At 52.8% G+C, this 16,166-nt stretch overlaps 8 protein-coding genes across 8 annotated transcripts; 4 read left to right on the top strand and 4 right to left on the bottom strand.

The window, feature by feature from the left end:
* Nucleotides 1-253: 253 nt before the first annotated feature.
* Nucleotides 254-1,819, bottom strand: AYO21_10139 (4-aminobutyrate aminotransferase; the record flags this gene model as incomplete). Its single annotated transcript, XM_022660062.1, has 1 exon — nucleotides 254-1,819. One exon carries the CDS (start codon nucleotides 1,817-1,819, stop codon nucleotides 254-256), a length of 1,566 nt encoding a protein of 521 aa, XP_022507620.1.
* Nucleotides 1,820-2,402: 583 nt separating this feature from the next.
* On the bottom strand, nucleotides 2,403-2,923 carry AYO21_10138 (hypothetical protein; the record flags this gene model as incomplete). Its single annotated transcript, XM_022660061.1, has 2 exons — nucleotides 2,403-2,669; nucleotides 2,723-2,923. 2 exons carry the CDS (start codon nucleotides 2,921-2,923, stop codon nucleotides 2,403-2,405), a joined length of 468 nt encoding a protein of 155 aa, XP_022507619.1.
* Nucleotides 2,924-3,561: 638 nt separating this feature from the next.
* Nucleotides 3,562-4,719, top strand: AYO21_10137 (hypothetical protein; the record flags this gene model as incomplete). The annotated part of the gene is made up of 3 exons (XM_022660060.1): nucleotides 3,562-3,669; nucleotides 3,742-4,198; nucleotides 4,283-4,719. 3 exons carry the CDS (start codon nucleotides 3,562-3,564, stop codon nucleotides 4,717-4,719), a joined length of 1,002 nt encoding a protein of 333 aa, XP_022507618.1.
* Nucleotides 4,720-6,972: 2,253 nt separating this feature from the next.
* Nucleotides 6,973-8,396, top strand: AYO21_10136 (hypothetical protein; the record flags this gene model as incomplete). The annotated part of the gene is made up of 3 exons (XM_022660059.1): nucleotides 6,973-7,578; nucleotides 7,640-7,684; nucleotides 7,755-8,396. 3 exons carry the CDS (start codon nucleotides 6,973-6,975, stop codon nucleotides 8,394-8,396), a joined length of 1,293 nt encoding a protein of 430 aa, XP_022507617.1.
* A 1,500-nt stretch (nucleotides 8,397-9,896) lies between these two features.
* Nucleotides 9,897-11,455, top strand: AYO21_10135 (hypothetical protein; the record flags this gene model as incomplete). The annotated part of the gene is made up of 2 exons (XM_022660058.1): nucleotides 9,897-10,148; nucleotides 10,214-11,455. The coding sequence occupies 2 exons, from the start codon at nucleotides 9,897-9,899 to the stop codon at nucleotides 11,453-11,455; spliced, it is 1,494 nt and encodes a 497-aa protein (XP_022507616.1).
* An 820-nt stretch (nucleotides 11,456-12,275) lies between these two features.
* On the bottom strand, nucleotides 12,276-12,686 carry AYO21_10134 (hypothetical protein; the record flags this gene model as incomplete). Its single annotated transcript, XM_022660057.1, has 1 exon — nucleotides 12,276-12,686. The coding sequence occupies one exon, from the start codon at nucleotides 12,684-12,686 to the stop codon at nucleotides 12,276-12,278; it is 411 nt and encodes a 136-aa protein (XP_022507615.1).
* Nucleotides 12,687-13,177: 491 nt separating this feature from the next.
* On the top strand, nucleotides 13,178-14,785 carry AYO21_10133 (hypothetical protein; the record flags this gene model as incomplete). Its single annotated transcript, XM_022660056.1, has 4 exons — nucleotides 13,178-13,360; nucleotides 13,413-13,497; nucleotides 13,554-14,278; nucleotides 14,339-14,785. 4 exons carry the CDS (start codon nucleotides 13,178-13,180, stop codon nucleotides 14,783-14,785), a joined length of 1,440 nt encoding a protein of 479 aa, XP_022507614.1.
* Nucleotides 14,786-15,683: 898 nt separating this feature from the next.
* AYO21_10132 (hypothetical protein) lies at nucleotides 15,684-16,106 on the bottom strand (the record flags this gene model as incomplete). The annotated part of the gene is made up of 1 exon (XM_022660055.1): nucleotides 15,684-16,106. The coding sequence occupies one exon, from the start codon at nucleotides 16,104-16,106 to the stop codon at nucleotides 15,684-15,686; it is 423 nt and encodes a 140-aa protein (XP_022507613.1).
* Nucleotides 16,107-16,166: the final 60 nt, after the last annotated feature.

Here is a 16,166-nt window from a genome sequence, read left to right as displayed (position 1 = left end):
TACAAGATCCCTTGGCCCCGATGATCAGTGACACCAGAAGTGACGGATCCACCCGAAACATCACTCCTCGCAGAGCTTTCGAGTGAACGGTACACGGATTGATGGAATGACTTTTTTATTCATGCGTTACGATACCTCCCCTATTTGGGACCACCCACAACAGATTTGCGCAGATTTGCGCCAAACGCTACAAAGTTAAGCCACTGGGCGACGTACTCCTTCATAATCCATACAAATTCTGCGCCTTCACGGTTCACAAAGACTTGGCTAATTTCTCAAAAGCATCAAGCAGAATGTCAGCATGGTGCTTCTGGAATATCAACATCGGCCTCAACCTTACGGCCGATGCACCACTGCCTCCAATGTTGATACCGAATGTCTTTGCCTTGGCCAGGAATTCGTCCCGTTTGGGGTTATCAAAGGCGATAAAGGTGCCTTGCCCTTTCCCTCGGAGGTTTTGGAATTGTTGAGGATATTGTTGAGCGAGCCTTTCAATGCCTGCGTATAGGTAGTCACCCACCGCCGCTGTATTCTCCACCAGATTCAATCTCTCAATTTCATTGATGATGGCCCGGAAAAGGATTGCACGAGCTGGGTCGCCCATCCATGTGTTGAACTGTCGATAGGGCTTATTCGGTCGCAAGTCTGGGTTGCCAAAGTAGTATCCTGCCGTCTGTGCTTTCTTGGAGAATGTCACCATGTCCGGTGGATCTTCCAAGTTCCAGTGATCGTGAGCCCAGAATTTACCCGTCGCACCAACACCAGTCTGCACTTCGTCGACAATCAAGAGAACATTGTTGCGGCGGGTGATTTCTCGTAGACCTCTGAAGAAGGCGGGACTCGCGTGGTTGTCGCCACCTTCAGACTGGATGGGTTCGACGATCACAGCTGCCACGGGATTGTGGTATGTTTTGATGATATGTTCAGCTTCTTCCAGGCATCTCTTTTCTTCCGCCGCATTTTCCTCCGCGTATTGTTCGAGTGGGTACTTTAGAGAGGGGAAGGAGCACTGAGGCCAGTCAAAGGCTGGGATATCGATTTTGTGGATAGGCTTGCTGCGCGTGGTCGATAGGGTCCCAAATAGACGGCCGTGGAAGGCAGTTTTGAATGACATGATTGACATATCAGGGGAACCAGGCTTCTGATTCTTCATTGTGCTCTCGATCTCTTCAGCAGTGAACTCAACATCGCGACCACCACGCTCTTGTTGTCGCTTCCACATGAAGGCTGCTTTGAAGGCGGTCTCGTTGGCGTCAGAACCAGCCGTCGCAGTGAAGACCTGGTCCAGGCCCTTGGGCGCCACCCGAAGAATACCGGTCTGGAGAATGGAGGCCCAGTCGTGCGAAGGAAAGTTGCCCAACGCGGGTCGGTTGATGATCGCGGAGGCCATCTCTGGGCTAGTAGCGGCGAGCAGTAGGGAAGGGTTGTTGTAACCGACAGGGATGGAGGCAATCTGGGCATACACATCGAGCAGCACGTTTCCATCAGGATCAGCTATATAGTTGGCGTAACTCTGTTGGTAGTTTGCCAGCATGTTGAGACTGCGAGTATCGAATACTTTGTGAAGCTCTGCAATAGCTTTTTGACTCTGAGGTCCCGGGATAGGCGTGACTACCGTCGGCCCAACGGGCTCATCGGGAAAGAATGCTGTTTCCATTGAAGGAGACTCGACGTGAGCCTGGGCTACGGCGGTAGCTATGCGCTTCTCAGGACTTGTCGCCAAAGCTCGAAAAGGAGTTGGTCTCAAGAGAGATTGGGCCGGGGTTGCTAGACGACTGACACTGCGCAGCCCGGCCGAGGCACGCAGGAAGGACGCCATTGCTCGTGTGCAATCAAGCTTTGTGGACGTTGATCTGTGTAACTGTAAATGGTGCGGGGTGGAAGACTGTGCGAGCAGGCCCGCGTCTTGACGCAAGATGTGAAAGAGCGAAGTTCAAACAACCTGTAGTCTTGAATCACTCCTCACAATATAGGAGCCAGGTTCCAGGTCGGAGGGTATTATTCTGGGGGGGAGAAGGTTTTTAATTACTGGATCATCATGTCGAAAATGAAGGGCGCGATGCACCAGGGGGGCAGGAACGAACAAAATGCGGAGAAGCACGCCGCACATGCCTCATTGGAGGCTCGGATATCCTCGCACCTCAGCCTGCGCAAATCAGCGCCTATTGCGCTCCCCCACCGGTACAACTGGAGTCTTTGATAGCTGCTTTAGGAAACCCGATGCGGCATTCAAGACGTTTGAATGAAGGGTCTGCTTTGGAGGCAATATACGGTGGAGGTAAGAGCAAGAGACTTGAAGGCCGAGAGGATATCTCTTGTGAAAAAAGCGTGGAGAAGTATTCCCTGTATATGTTTCTTGGAATCCTATCCTGGATCCAATGTATTTTTATGGCAAATCCTCTCTATCCTCTGCGCTCAAGATTATCCATCACCTGCTCGTCACTTAATTCCTCCTGGCCCGGAGCTCGATCAGCTTGCGGGCCATCTGATGCACCCTTCACAAAGTCTGACGGCTGGACTTTGTGCTCCGTCATCCTCGTTGAGCCCTTGGCAAATGGGTCGTGAGTGACACCGCCAGGCACCGAATGAAGTCGTTTGGAATCAACTTGGGAGGGAAGAGAGTCTCCCGTTCCAGTCAGAATGTCATTGGCGATAGTGTCTCTGGTGTTCTGAAAACAGTCAGCTTGAGCGATGGTCAATGTCATGTTGAACTGTGACTCACTCTAGGAATGTCACCTGAGTTGGTCGCAGCCTCTGCAAGTGTCCGGCCACCAAGGGCATTAGGGTCTATTTTGGAGGCTATTTGGTCTGGGCGTGCTTTGGAAGGGATGTATCTGGGCTCTGCTGCGTCGTCTGGAACCTTGGTGCCTTTCTGTGCCATGTCGAAGAGGTCACCACCGCTATCTCGACCGGATTGAGCCATGGTGGATTTGGAAATGGTCGCGGTTTAACGTTGAGATTTCGAGTTAGCAATTCAGAAACCTAGCAACAGTGTGAGATGAGGGAGTTCAGAATCACAAGGCGGCAGATTCTTCCAGAGAATTTATTGCTCATCAAGGTCACCTTTGAGCTCAGAGATCAAACATTATCGTCATACAGCGGGGATGATGATGTCACGAAACTTGCCGCTGATGTGGATGATGTCTCTGGCATGCTTGTAGAATTGCTGCGTAGATGTCAGATTGATATAGAGTGATGGGCATCGAACTCCCATATCTGTCTTTGCATGAATGTATCGATAGACGAAGAAGCAGTAATGGTGAACATGAGTTGACTTCTCTAGCGTGGATTCCGTCAACATTTTAGCTAGCTTCCTCTCTGGGCTCAATAATGGGCTGCGTCTCCCCGCAGTCCGTCGAGTTGCCGAGGCAAAGAGCTTTGTACCTCGTAATCAGCGATGAGACAGAATCGATTGAAAATGACATCTACTTCTTAATCTCAGCTTCTTCGCGGTACATAATACTTGAAGCAATCGAGTTTGTCTAGTACTTCGAAGAATTATCGCTGAGCTACCGAATCGAATCCTCTTGTTCCCTGATATTTTCTGACCGTCGAGCAAAGATGGCCGGTCCGAACAACGGAATCGTTCTATATCACTACTCATTCTCCCCATTTGCCAGGAGAATCCTGTGGTATCTCAGCCTCAGAAGTTTGGACTATGCTGAGTGTGTAAGTGATCATCTGCCATCTGACAGTCCTCTTTGCCTGGACCGAGCGAGCGCTCACTCACGATGGGTGTAGAAACAACCGCCGGTCATGCCTCGACCGGATCTCAGTGCCTTGGGTGTCAAGTACAGAAGAATCCCTGTAATGACCATCGGCCGTGATGTCTACTGCGACAGTCGCATCATCCTTCGCAAACTGGAAGAGTTGTTCCCAGAGGGCGCTCTGGGTGCATCAAGCGGCGAAGAGAAGGCCATTGAGAAATTTCTGGAGATCTGGAGCATAGAGGGAGGGCTCTTCACACGGGCATCACAGCTGATCCCGACAAGCATGCCGCTTTTGAACGACCCCAAATTCACCAAAGACCGAGAAGAGTATTCTGGCCGACCATGGAGCAAGGAACACATTGCCGAGAATAGACCGGAGGCTTTGGCAGCCATCAGAAGCGGATTTAAGTTCCTCGAGACCACTTTGCTGGCTGACGGGCGGAATTGGGTACTCAAGACGGAAAAGCCGACTCTGGCCGACATTGAAGGTAAGTGAAAAGTACACTGCATGCACCTAGCAGGCTTGCAGGGTCGCTATACCATGTCGATTTGGCTAATGCAAGTGGCCGCAGCTATCTGGACCTTTGATTGGTTGAATGGACTAAAAGGGGCTCTTCCCCGGGAGTTGATCTCTGACAAGAAATATCCCAAGGTATTTGCGTGGATTGCCAGGTTCAATGATGCTCTCAAGGTTGCCAAAGCCCAGGCGCCGAAACCGGCCTCTTTGAAAGGTGACGCTGCGGCTGAGCGGATCCTCAACGCTTCCTTCGTGGACAAGGACTTGGGCGTCGACCCCGCAGATCCTCTCGGTCTGCCGCAAGGGACTGAGGTGGAAGTGTTTCCAATTGACTCAGGCACCCAACATCATGATCGCGGCCGCCTTGTTGGGTTGACAGAGGATGAAGTTGTCCTGAGCACCCAAGCCAAGGGTAAGGAAGTCCGCCTGCATTTCCCCCGGACCGGGTTCCGCATCAAAGCAGTCACTGGTGGAGGTGCGTCGAAATTGTGATGGAGAAGACGATAGTCGTTCCACAGATGCAATACAATCCACTGCTCTTGTCTATTCCTGAGCAAACGACGCATATGACAGTCTTGCCGCCCGAGTAGCGCACGTATCGGCACGCTCAAACCAAAGCCCCCCTGAGGCGGAAGCCAACCTATGTGTCACAATATTTTGAAATTGGGCTCTCAAACCGTCAAAAAGGTCTCAGTGGCCCTTTGCGAGGCGGACCCTGCTCTCTCCATCTTATTCCGTGTTTGCTTCTGTGGAGCTGGATGTTGAATTCAACCTTCTTCATGCCTCACTGGTCTGAAAAGTGGTATTTCGGGGGGACACGGTAGATATTCCAACTTTCGATAGATCTAAAAGGGGTGTTTGCCAACGTCCTAGCTTTTAAATCCCCAGGTTTCCTCCTGACTCTCGACATCTTTCGATAGGGTCGACGGAAGAGGCGGTTGGCTCGTCGACATGGGACTAGAATGCACTTGAGACGGTGAGCACGTCGGGCATCGAGACACTTGGTCTCCTCACCTCATGGTCAATAAGCTTTGTGCAATTCGGAGAAAATGTGACATGTCACACATGCAACAGCGCAAAAGACTCGGTAGATGCCCAACCCGTGATAGATGTGCGGTGGCCAATTGCAGGCTCATGCAGGCTCATTGCGGCCTTTCTTGGCTGGTCAGACATGCACGGAGACGCGACGCCGTCTGTCTTGCTGCCCAACGGGAGACCATTGGTTGGATATCGAGTCCCAGCTGGCATGTTTGGGGGTTGTCTGAGCTCACCGGTGTCACTAGGCTGAGCTTTTTCGGGTCATCTGCACTGATAAAATCCCGTCTAAGGAATCGACAGACCGGTAAGCTCCAAGGCATCTGCAAGCCTCCCACGCGCGGGCCTCGCTTGTCCATGTCCACCACGGGGGTCCATGGCAGGGTTACAAAAGGTGGATAATCCAACGAGCGAAGGACACTGGATTGATTCGATGAGCCTGGGAAGTCGCTAATGCTCTCATCAAAGGGAGTCAGAGAAGATGGAGTGGCGAGGATGAATGAGACGACATCGAGGAAACTTCAGTAGATCTCTTCTTTGTCCCCTATCTCGTTCTGGAAGCCGATGGAACGCAAAAGGTCTGCCTGCGCACCTTCTGAGAAAGTACTGTAAGTTGGGGTATACCAAAGGTACGGGCCATGTACTGCTGACTTGCAAGGTCCTTTTGATAAGCCGTCGGCTACGCGTTTTTGTCTGTTGTTTTGCCTGCGAATTGAAAATATCTCGTTCATTCGAAGATTTCTATTTGGTGGCTAGAATGCCACCTTCTCTTCTCTGCTAGACTGGCAGTTGGTGCCTGTTGATCGACGGAATGTAGTACTAGAAGTATGATCATGATCATCATCCCACTTCAACTGCGTCTCGCGTTTCAGGACCTGGCCAGATGTCGGGCTGACTCGATGCTCGCTTTTTCCTCTTTTGCCATCTGGATTATGATGCAGCAGTACGCGCAGACTAGATGAGGGAAGAGACGACGAGTGTCGGAGGCATTTTGTCTTCATCCTTGTACACTCTGGGCCGTGGATCAGCTGGCTGCTGTCGTTACCCGACCACCAACCTACATGCCTAGATAGCTACTGGACACCCCGTAGGTACCTCCCTAGGTGATGCAGGAGGCATGTCTACGAGTAAGGACACCTGTAACTTGGGTACCCCCCAAGCTGCTTATTTGGATTGGGCGGCTGTACAAGGGCCGGCCCCGCGCCACGATTGGGTGACCGTCCCTCGCTTGAGCCACTTACCCGTCGTGCCCGTGCAACATCCTGCCCTTCTGGCATCTGCCCAAAAGCCGCTTGGTGTCAGTTCTGCCTGCGCACACAACTCGCCCACCCCCATCTCCCCTTCTCTTCTATCTTTCCCTTTTCTCAAACCTCAGTCAACCAGCAAAATCCCGTCCCTTTCTATCGTCACCATTTCCTCCGTCCGATTAATCACATCGCCCACTCCTTTCCCTCCCAGGCCATACCCATCCATTGGATCTCAATCTCTACGGACTCCTTGGACTTTGTCTATCCCGGTGGATTTTGATTACCCAGGAGTTGTCTTAGCCCACAAAGGAACCTGACCAACGCAATCCCGTCGCTTATCCTCAAAACAGTTCTCCTGGCCACTTTCCTTCCCATTTGTCTGATCCCGCCTTTGTTGCTGCCCAACGGAACAGGGATTTCGCTCTTGCGCACCCGGAGGCCATTTATATTCGCGGCCGCCAACATGTCCTCTCGTTATGATGATCGAGACTACCGCGGTGGCGAGCCTCGTCGAAGAGAACGAGACCGTGAGCGTGACCCCCGCGAGCGTGTTGAACCTACTGCCCGAGAAAGAAGGATAATAGACGACCACCACCCCGAACGAAGAGAAAGAGACACTCCAATGTCTGATGTCATGGACATTGGTATTGACCGCCGTATGGAAGCCCGCCCGGACCCCAGGATGGAGCGCATGGATATCGCAAGAGACCCAACAAGGGCCAACACTGCTAGGAGCATCGATCCCATCCGGTCGGAACGAACCGTGGACAGCCGTAGTGTCGAGCCACCCGAAAGAATGTATACAGATCCCGCCACTGGAATATCGACGATGTACCGCCAAGTGCCCCAGAGCAGATATCCCCGTGAAGACCGTGATTACCTTGATCCTGTCCCTCCCAGTCGTCGTATACCAATGGACGCAACCATGAGGGATGAACCCTCAAGGCCACAACTTCAACTCTCCGAGTTCTGGTGCCCAGGAGAAGGGATCGAACGAGAAGTGATCCAACACGAAATTTGCAAATTCCTTGGCCAGGATGCCACATGTCGTCCCGGCGTCGATAATCGAGTATGCTACCTCAAAAACAGGTCGTTCCATGGTAAGTGTGTTTGCTAACAAGCTTCGTTAGGGACGTTCGGGCTACTGGGTTAGAGCATATCGCGCACTTACGACGGTACGGACTCCGGGTTACCCTTTGTGCCCTCCCTGACAAGAGAATCCCGTACTGACCGCACCACGGCTAGGCGATGGAGCAGAGCCTCCGCGATGAATCTGAGAGATGGCTACGCGAAAAAGATCGAAGGCGACGACAGGGTGAAACCCGAGGTATGGGCCGTACGACACCTCCAGCAATCGAGTCTAAGGCTCGGGCAGGTTCCTATGCCGACTTGGCAGATTCGCAAGAAAGGACCCAAGACCGCAGGCGCTTCCCACAACCTGGAGACATGGACCTTGACGAGGATGATTATCGTGCGCCCCTCAGGCATCGTGAACCCCGTGAGCGTGAGCGTGAACGTGAGCGTGACCTGGAACCTCCTCGCCCAGTGGCCACTGGCCGCATCCCAGTCACTACTGGCTATCCTCCGGAACCTGGATATACTCAATATGCCATTTCTTCTCAACCGTCAGGATACCCTCCGGGCCAACCGGCATACTACGGAGTAGAAAGAGAACCAAGGACTTTGCATGGCGGCAATACGACGCCACCAACATCAGCCATTAGCCGAGCCGCACCATCAGCTGGCTATCCCCCGGCCGGATACCCAGCAAGGACAGCACCGTCTGTCACCCAGTCGATATCCGCATCTTATGATGGGCGAGGGAGGGACCTAATGGGTGGTCCGTATCCCCCCGGCTACCCAGAGACACGTACCACCAGAAGATGACCGTCATCTTGCTTGTGACCTTTGCATACAGCATACGTCCCTGGATAATGTTATGCCCAAGCAGGAGCTCCCCAAAAGCCGGGATTCAGATTTCAAAAGCCCCTACATTCTTGCCTGGCCATACCGCAGGCCTTGGATCAAGCCAGGCCACCTGGATTGCAATTGCACTGTTCTTGTTATGCCCAGATTGACATGACGACTTGTGCCGTGGGAATACAACCGGATTGTTACATCGGCGCTTATGAGGCCACGAACTCTTGGGAGGTTTCAGGGGCAACACAGTTTGCGCGGTCTATGATTACAGAGCGATACCAATCAGCGCATCACTTTACTGGAGTCGGGCTTTTCTGTCCACCTTCCTTCCCCATGGATTCTGGAGGCGTATTGAAAAATTACAGGAAATGGATTTTCTCCCAAAGATTGATAACCGTCATGGCAAAACACCCGGTCTTACGATTCAGGAAATGGTGGCACCGGGCCTTGGACAGGCGTGTTGGAGATGAATATTTGGATCTTGAAAGGTGTTTTTGTTTGATCTATCGAGACTGATGAACAACAACTAATAGCAACGACACCTTATACCACTGGCGTTTCACTGAGGCTTTGCTCCGGATGACTTGTATTGTTGCTTCCTGACGTGATTCTTGTTGACCTGGATGGCCCTATCTCATCATCGCCCCCGGATATTCCTGGTGGTTTCAAACAATGACTTGACCCTCGGTTCTGCGGGCTCAGTCCGTTCTGACACCTCGACGCTCGCCCCTTTGATTGAATCGGCCACCATATACTTGTATCCTGAACCCGCTCTTGCTCCTGGGAGGATATTCCTGGGACCAACTCTTGAAAGCAGACCACACTGCAAGGAGTGAACTGTTCCTGGAGGTTACCCAGCCCGCATCCATCTCATGCACCCTGTTTGTCTTTGACGTCGTCTTCCATCCGTGTAGCTGTTTTTCCCGCCTTCATCGAGATCCTGGATGCATGGCGCCCGTTGTTTTCATCTTCACTGTATCTCTCTTGCTCATCGTGTCCAGGTCTATCCACCGTTCTGTGGCTGAGGTTTGAGGAGAGAATGGGATGTCGGGGTACGTCGATGGGATACCCCTTTGCTAGACTCGGTCTCGTCGTCGAAGAAACGTGGGTTGAGGTCAGTGGTAGCTGCTATTTCATCGTTGCAGACGCCACAGGTGAGGTCGTTGTGAGAACGCCACGTTCATTTCACATGCTCAGCGTGCACTTGATCGAAAAGTTGTCACTCGTACCACATGACGGTGTTGCCTCGCCAGAATCTCATGTCACTACTGGATGCAATTCACCCGTGGGAGGCAATCCTTGTGAAGAACTCTCTGCTTCTTCTAATTTCTTCCATTTCACCTTCATTCCTCTATCTAGCGACTTCCTCCCTCTTCCTCTCCTTCATTACCTGAAAGGGTGTACACCTCTTCCACCATCTCGACCACTCCTTGCGATACCGCTGACAGTTCCCTTGCCGCTGTCAAGATGACATCTCCAGCTAAATCAGATTTTCCCAAGTTTGTGGATGGGGATGTCCTCATCGTCATCTCACCAACTCAAGTCTACAAGCTCCACTCTCAAGTTGTCGCCACTCATTCCTCTCTTTTCGCCGAGCAGATTGCCTCCAAGCCGGGACCTCGCCTTAATGCACAGGCTCGCCGCGAGAATGCGGCCGCGTACCGTTTCGAATTCAAGCGGGCTGTTGCGGACAATGAGTTTGGCGGATTCGTCCGTGTGGTAAACAAGTCCCCTTCAAATTGAAAATGTCCCCAGAGACCAGAGGCTGATGAAGTGGACCACAGGAGATCAACGAGTCTGGGCGGGTTGTAGGCCCCAGCATGAATCTTCTGATGCCAGACTTCGAAAATGGAAAGGCGACCGACAACTCCAACCGTGCATGGGATTGGCTCTTTGGCATCTTCTACAACCGTGACCCTGTCTTCGATGACAGCAGCTTGGCCAATCTGCTCTCCTGTGTCGTTGCTCTCATTCAGTGTGCGGAATCTGTGAGCTCACTTGAACACGTCCGCGACGTGGTGGACCTCGCGTTGATGCGTCAAGACACTGTCCTTTGGACTTCTATCTTGGGTAACCCACACGCCTGGCTTGAGCTTGGTCGCCGCGTTCAATCCCCTACTATCTACAGCGAAGCAGCTATCCATTTGATCGGCCAGTGGGGATCCATCACCGAAGAGGAGAAGAATCGTATCAGTGAAGATATCCGTGTCATCTTGGATCGCAAGGCAACTGAACTTGCTCTCGTCAAAGAGGCCATTGAGCTGCGCATGCTAGGTCACTACCCGGAGTTTATGCGCCGTACTGCAGCCGACAAACCTGGTCGACCCTCATACTCCAGCGACATCTACATGTGGATGGCAGTTTGCTTTTTCCGACAGTGGTTCTCTCAAAACATCTCTGACGATCGCACCCGACGCGCACCTGACGGAGGCCTGAACTTCTACACCTCACTCCACGAAGGTGGTCCAGCCTATCTCAACCACATGGACTTCCAGGAGTTCCATAAATATTTCCCGATGAGTATCAAGGCGTGTCACGTGCTCGAGGCGAACATGGGTGTCCTCAAGGAAGACATCAAGCGATTCGTCGAGGATCTCATGGTCGAACGCACCCACTTGAAGAGAGACCAGCATGAAATCTACTGGTTGACATGTGCAACGATCGAAAAGGGGGATATGCCATGGTACACCCGAGATTCGACCGCGAAATCAACCGATGCATTGCAAAGCATGTACGACGACATGGAAGACGATATGGAAGACCATTTGCACCATGGTGTCGACGACGATGTGGAAGACAAGCTGGACCACGACATAGAAGGACAGAAGATGATGCAGATGTGGGCTAACGCCAACAGCGGTACTAAACGCACGAGCCGCAACGACAATCACGCTCGCACTCGTGCAACACCAAAGAAGCTTGCTAGCCTTGCCGATTACGACAGCGCCAACGACTCCGACTTGGACAAAGAGTCTTCAGATGAGATGTTCGTGAGAGAAGCTGCGCCTGACTTGATGGAGGAGTGATCAACTTTGGTGCGATATGCACGCGTCAGCCTTGTGAACTTTTTTTGGAAATCGCGGCGGCAACCCGGACATGAAGTAGATACACCATAGTGTGATAGCTAGACGCGACAGGTGTCAGGCGACATGGAGTCTCTATTTCGCGCACAATGGGACATCTACACACTTCACGTTCAAAACCTATACAGACCCTGACGTGGACAGGATATACCTCAATAACGATATAGATTCCATGCTTCGCGCGCAAAGTGAAAATAGTATAGACGCGGCTGGGGTGCATCTAAATCGCGACGTCTGATTCTATACTTGACGTGCAAGGACATATAGTATGGACGTGGACAGGGTATACCTGGATCGCAATACAGGATTTCCGCGTCGCGCACAAGGCCATATAGAATAGACGTAGATGGAGTGAGTCTGAATCACGACCTGGGACTTTGTACCTCGTGCACAACAACACCCAGAATGAACAAAGAAGGGTTGAGGTAGGATCATGTCCCGGGATTTTGTCTTTGCGCATAAGAACATATGAAGTAGACGCCACAAGGCCCAGCTAGGACACCACTATACAGGATTGAACGAGGCGTCAACTTGGTAGACGTTCTGTTGTGTGGTCATAATTGACTGGTGCAGTGTTGCCGGCTATGTACAATGCTTGAACTATCATCGCTTTCTCTGCTGTTCGCATGTTCAGCGCGATGGGTGTTGAGCGCCCGATGTCTCCGTAGGCTGGTTCTCTCATTCCGGGTCGTCGAAGCCAGTCGGTATCTTTCTTGGTCCGCTCGGTACTAGAGAGAGAAATATGTCAGCAAATCTCGTTCTCTCAGTGCTGTTCCGCGTGGTGCGTTTGTGTTTTTAAATATCCAAGTCTGACAACCAGCGAATCACCCAATATCACGAGCCGCTCGAACCAGAGCTGGCAGATATTTCCTCCATCGTGTGATTCTTTGCTCCCCCTCTTCTTCCGAGCACGGAACCCAGGCCAGGTCCCAAACATCAAAGTTGATACCCAGCGAACGAAGATCTCATGGACGGTATGCTTACCGGGATAAGTCAGTGGAATTCTCGGCGGATCCTGATCACCAAAGTATCTCCTCAGCGGCGGGATGAAGACAAATGTCGCAGGTCCCAGGCCACCGATCACGCAGCTCCAGAATATTGCTGGCTTTTCATGGGCTGCCCACCGCAGATACCGAATGGGTTGGCCCCAGAAGCGTTGAGGTATGCCGGACATTGTTGCCTTATGAGAGGATGTATGAGGACCTTGAGTGCTCAAAGGAGGAGAGAGGTTATATCGGGTTGGACCAACTTGGTGACCAGGGTGTACAGGATGCAAGCTTTCGTTGATTCGGAGGAGTCGAGCTGTCAAGATTGGTTTGTCTAGCTCTGCAAGCTCGATTCGGGTTCAAGATGGAGGCGACTCGCGAAGGATAGCAGTTGCCGATATGGTCTCGTCGTTTTGCCCTGCGTCGGGCTCAATTGGCAGTTGTCTGAGCGAGGGACATGCGAGAGTTGAAGCTTAGATGAAGTCCCGAACGCAGCCTTGGCATCTACTGCGGAGCATTTGACGAGGCTGAGACAAGGCTGAGGAGAAGATTAATTGACCACGTCTCCGCAGCACGCAAAGCCCATTGGGGGAGTGTGCGCAGCTACGGTACTCACCTCTCAATGAATGTCCCTGCTTAAGCACGGGAACCCGGTCAGTCCGTCTTGTCTTCTCTCAAGATGCGGCTCTTTTCTTCAGCCTGCCTTCTCCTCCTGCCGCTGCTGAGCGCCGTGCTGGCCAAAAGCGCTGTGGGAGACAGAGTCCTGGTCGTTCTCGAAGATGAATCGCAAAAGGGACTCTACTCGCAGTTCTGGGCTGATTTAGAAGGTATGTTCCCTCAACCCCTCGACTGGCAGGAGTTGGTGACTTATTTCATCTCATTAACCAGGGCGTGACTATAAACTGTCTTTCCAGTCTCCCAGGAGCGAGGATCTCTCACTCTTCAGACATGGTCAACTCGCTTATGACCATTTACTTCTCACACCTCCAAAGTCGAAAGGTAACGAGCACAGCCCGCAGCTCCGGTTTGCTTCGCCTTATACTGAGAATGAACAGGCTACGGGCCAGCCCTGACTCCCAAGATACTGCTCGACTATGTCAATGCTGGTGGAAACGTCTTGCTTGGTCTGTCCTCCGATGCGGGCACGCCTTCCGCCATCTCCTCCCTCCTACTCGAGTTTGATATTTCCTTGTCGCCCGATAAATCCTCGGTGGTGGTCGATCATTTCAACTACGACACGGTTTCCGCGGCCGAAAAGCACGATGTTCTACTGGTAGAACGCCCGGGGCAATTGAGACCTGATGTCGTCAACTTCTTTGGTGGTGATGGCACCCTAGCTGTGCCTAAAGCAGTTGGGCAGACACTGGGGAACACCAGTCCTCTATTGGCGCCCATCTTGAAAGCTCCCGCCACTGCATATGCATATAATCCGAAAGACGAGGCTGAGAGCGTGGAAGAGTCGTTCGCAACAGGCTCGCAGTTGGCACTCGTGTCCGCAATGCAAGCCCGCAACTCTGCAAGGTTCACGGTTCTCGGCTCCCTGGAAATGCTCCAAGACAAGTGGTTTGATGCGTCGGTAAAATCACCGAACGGAAAGAGTGTGAAGACGGTAAACCAGGAATTTGCAAAGCAATTGACCGAGTGGACCTTCCAGGAGGTCGGCGTTCTCAAGGTCTTCCATATCCAACACTACGAGGTCAGGCGATCTACCACGGCTGGTGAGAATACAACGCAAATCAGCGAATACGACCCGGATATCTATCGGATCAAGAATGACGTGGTAGGTGTCTTTTGTGACGAATCCGTCCGGCTGTCCTTCCACTGACTGAGATTTCTCTAGAAATTCTCCATTGAAATCGGCCAATACGACCGAACACACTACGTCCCCTTCACCGTCCCCGCCAACGATGCCCTGCAACTCGAATTCACCATGCTCTCGCCCTTCCACCGGATTCCGCTCCAGCCGTCATCAACCACACCCAACAGCACAGTGTTTAGCACGACATTTACAACCCCCGACCAACACGGCATCTTCGCGTTCAAGGTCAACTACAAGCGGCCCTTCCTGACCTACATCGAGGAGAAGAGACAGGTCACCGTCAGACACTTTGCCCACGACGAGTGGCCTCGAAGCTGGGCCATCAGCGGCGCGTGGCCGTGGATCGGGGGCCTGTGGAGCGTCGTCCTGGGTTTCGTCGCCTTTGTCATGGTGTGGCTGTACTGCGAGCCGCCAAAGGAGGAAGCCGAGCGGCGGAGGAAGCTCAGTGTAAGCAGCACTCCGAGGTGAACAAGACGAGGATGACCCTGTGCCGGAGGCCCGTTAGCGGTCCTGGTTTATGGTACGTCTCCACGGTCTGGGGGAAAAAAAGAATGTCATGTATTCTATGGGCTTCATCGACGGATTGGCAAGGGGCATATAAGGGGCGACTTTCTAGATTAAAAAAGAAAAGCTTACGAACGAACAATGGCGGTTGATTCAGAAATGGTCTCTCTTGGTTCAATGCTTTTGTTCTGTGACTTGTGTCACCCATATTTATTGTACATGCTCTGTCTGACAGGAGGTCCGATATTTACAGCTTGCCCTCCTCTTCTGGCGCCAGTGGTGATTTTGACGGCAAGCTATACGTGCTATTGCCGCGTGATTCGCGATGTGGTTCAGCACTTTCCATAGAGGGCGATGCTGCACTGGTGGGAGGAGATCCCAGTAGTTTTCACGCAGAGAGTGGAGAGTATGCGCCGCCACGTCTCTTGTTCGCTGGCCGCGTGCTGGCCGCGCCTTGGAGTCTAGTTGACCGCTCTGTCTTTGCCTAGCAGCCCTCAGATGGATTGCAGCTGAGCAGTCGAGCCGAGTCCTTGTTGCTGTTCAAGTCGAGGTCAGTTGGAGAACGTGAAGCGGTACGATTTGCTCGCGAGAAATAATACAGCGCGGCTCTCTTGGTCGGCTTTGGTTGATCGAGACTCTTGTTCACGGCCCGGCCTGGCCACTGATCGCTTCCGCAGCAAGGGTTCTGGCGTCGCACCAACAGCAAGGCTCTGCCCCGGGTGTCTGGCGGAGAGTGGGAGTGCATCTCGCCCCTTAAGGGCACGGTGATCCCCCCTGCAAGCACGTCTGCGACATCGCTGACATGTCCGCAGGTGCTTTCGATGGGAAGACAGCAGTGCGAGTCGTCCGGTGTCGGATTTCCTTACAGTCCTCTCGTCTTGCTCTCGTCAAACCCCAGTCCCTCGACCTCCCCTTTCTGGCCCTTGCCCATCTGCTCGCGGACATCGAAAGCCGGCCGTCCAGCGTACAGCTGGCTCTTGAGGCCCCCACCCGGGGCGCCCTCGACCTTCCTCCCACTCCCGTCGCCACCCTCGAGTTCCAGGCTGGTGGAAATGGGCGCGTTGCCTCGGAATCGTTTTCTCATGTCCACCAGTCCGCGCCGGCATTCGCGGAACCCGATCTTGAGCTGTTGGCACTGCTCCGGGAGGGTCTCGAGCAGCGGGTGGGAGAGGCATTGGAGGGGGGTGTGTCGCTGGACGAGGATGCAGTCGCTGTTCTGGAGGCATTGGGCCAGCGCATCACCTGTCGACCAGGGAGAAGAGGGGTTAGCCACAGATTCATACATTTCGCTGGGAAAGGAGAAGAGCAGCAGTGCTCAGAAAGGAAATTTGTTCGGCGAGGTGGA

This window comes from Fonsecaea monophora, assembly GCF_001642475.1.
Source record: "Fonsecaea monophora strain CBS 269.37 chromosome Unknown Scaff111, whole genome shotgun sequence".
Lineage (NCBI taxonomy): Eukaryota > Fungi > Ascomycota > Eurotiomycetes > Chaetothyriales > Herpotrichiellaceae > Fonsecaea > Fonsecaea monophora.
This window is presented reverse-complemented; position numbering and strand designations above follow the sequence as displayed.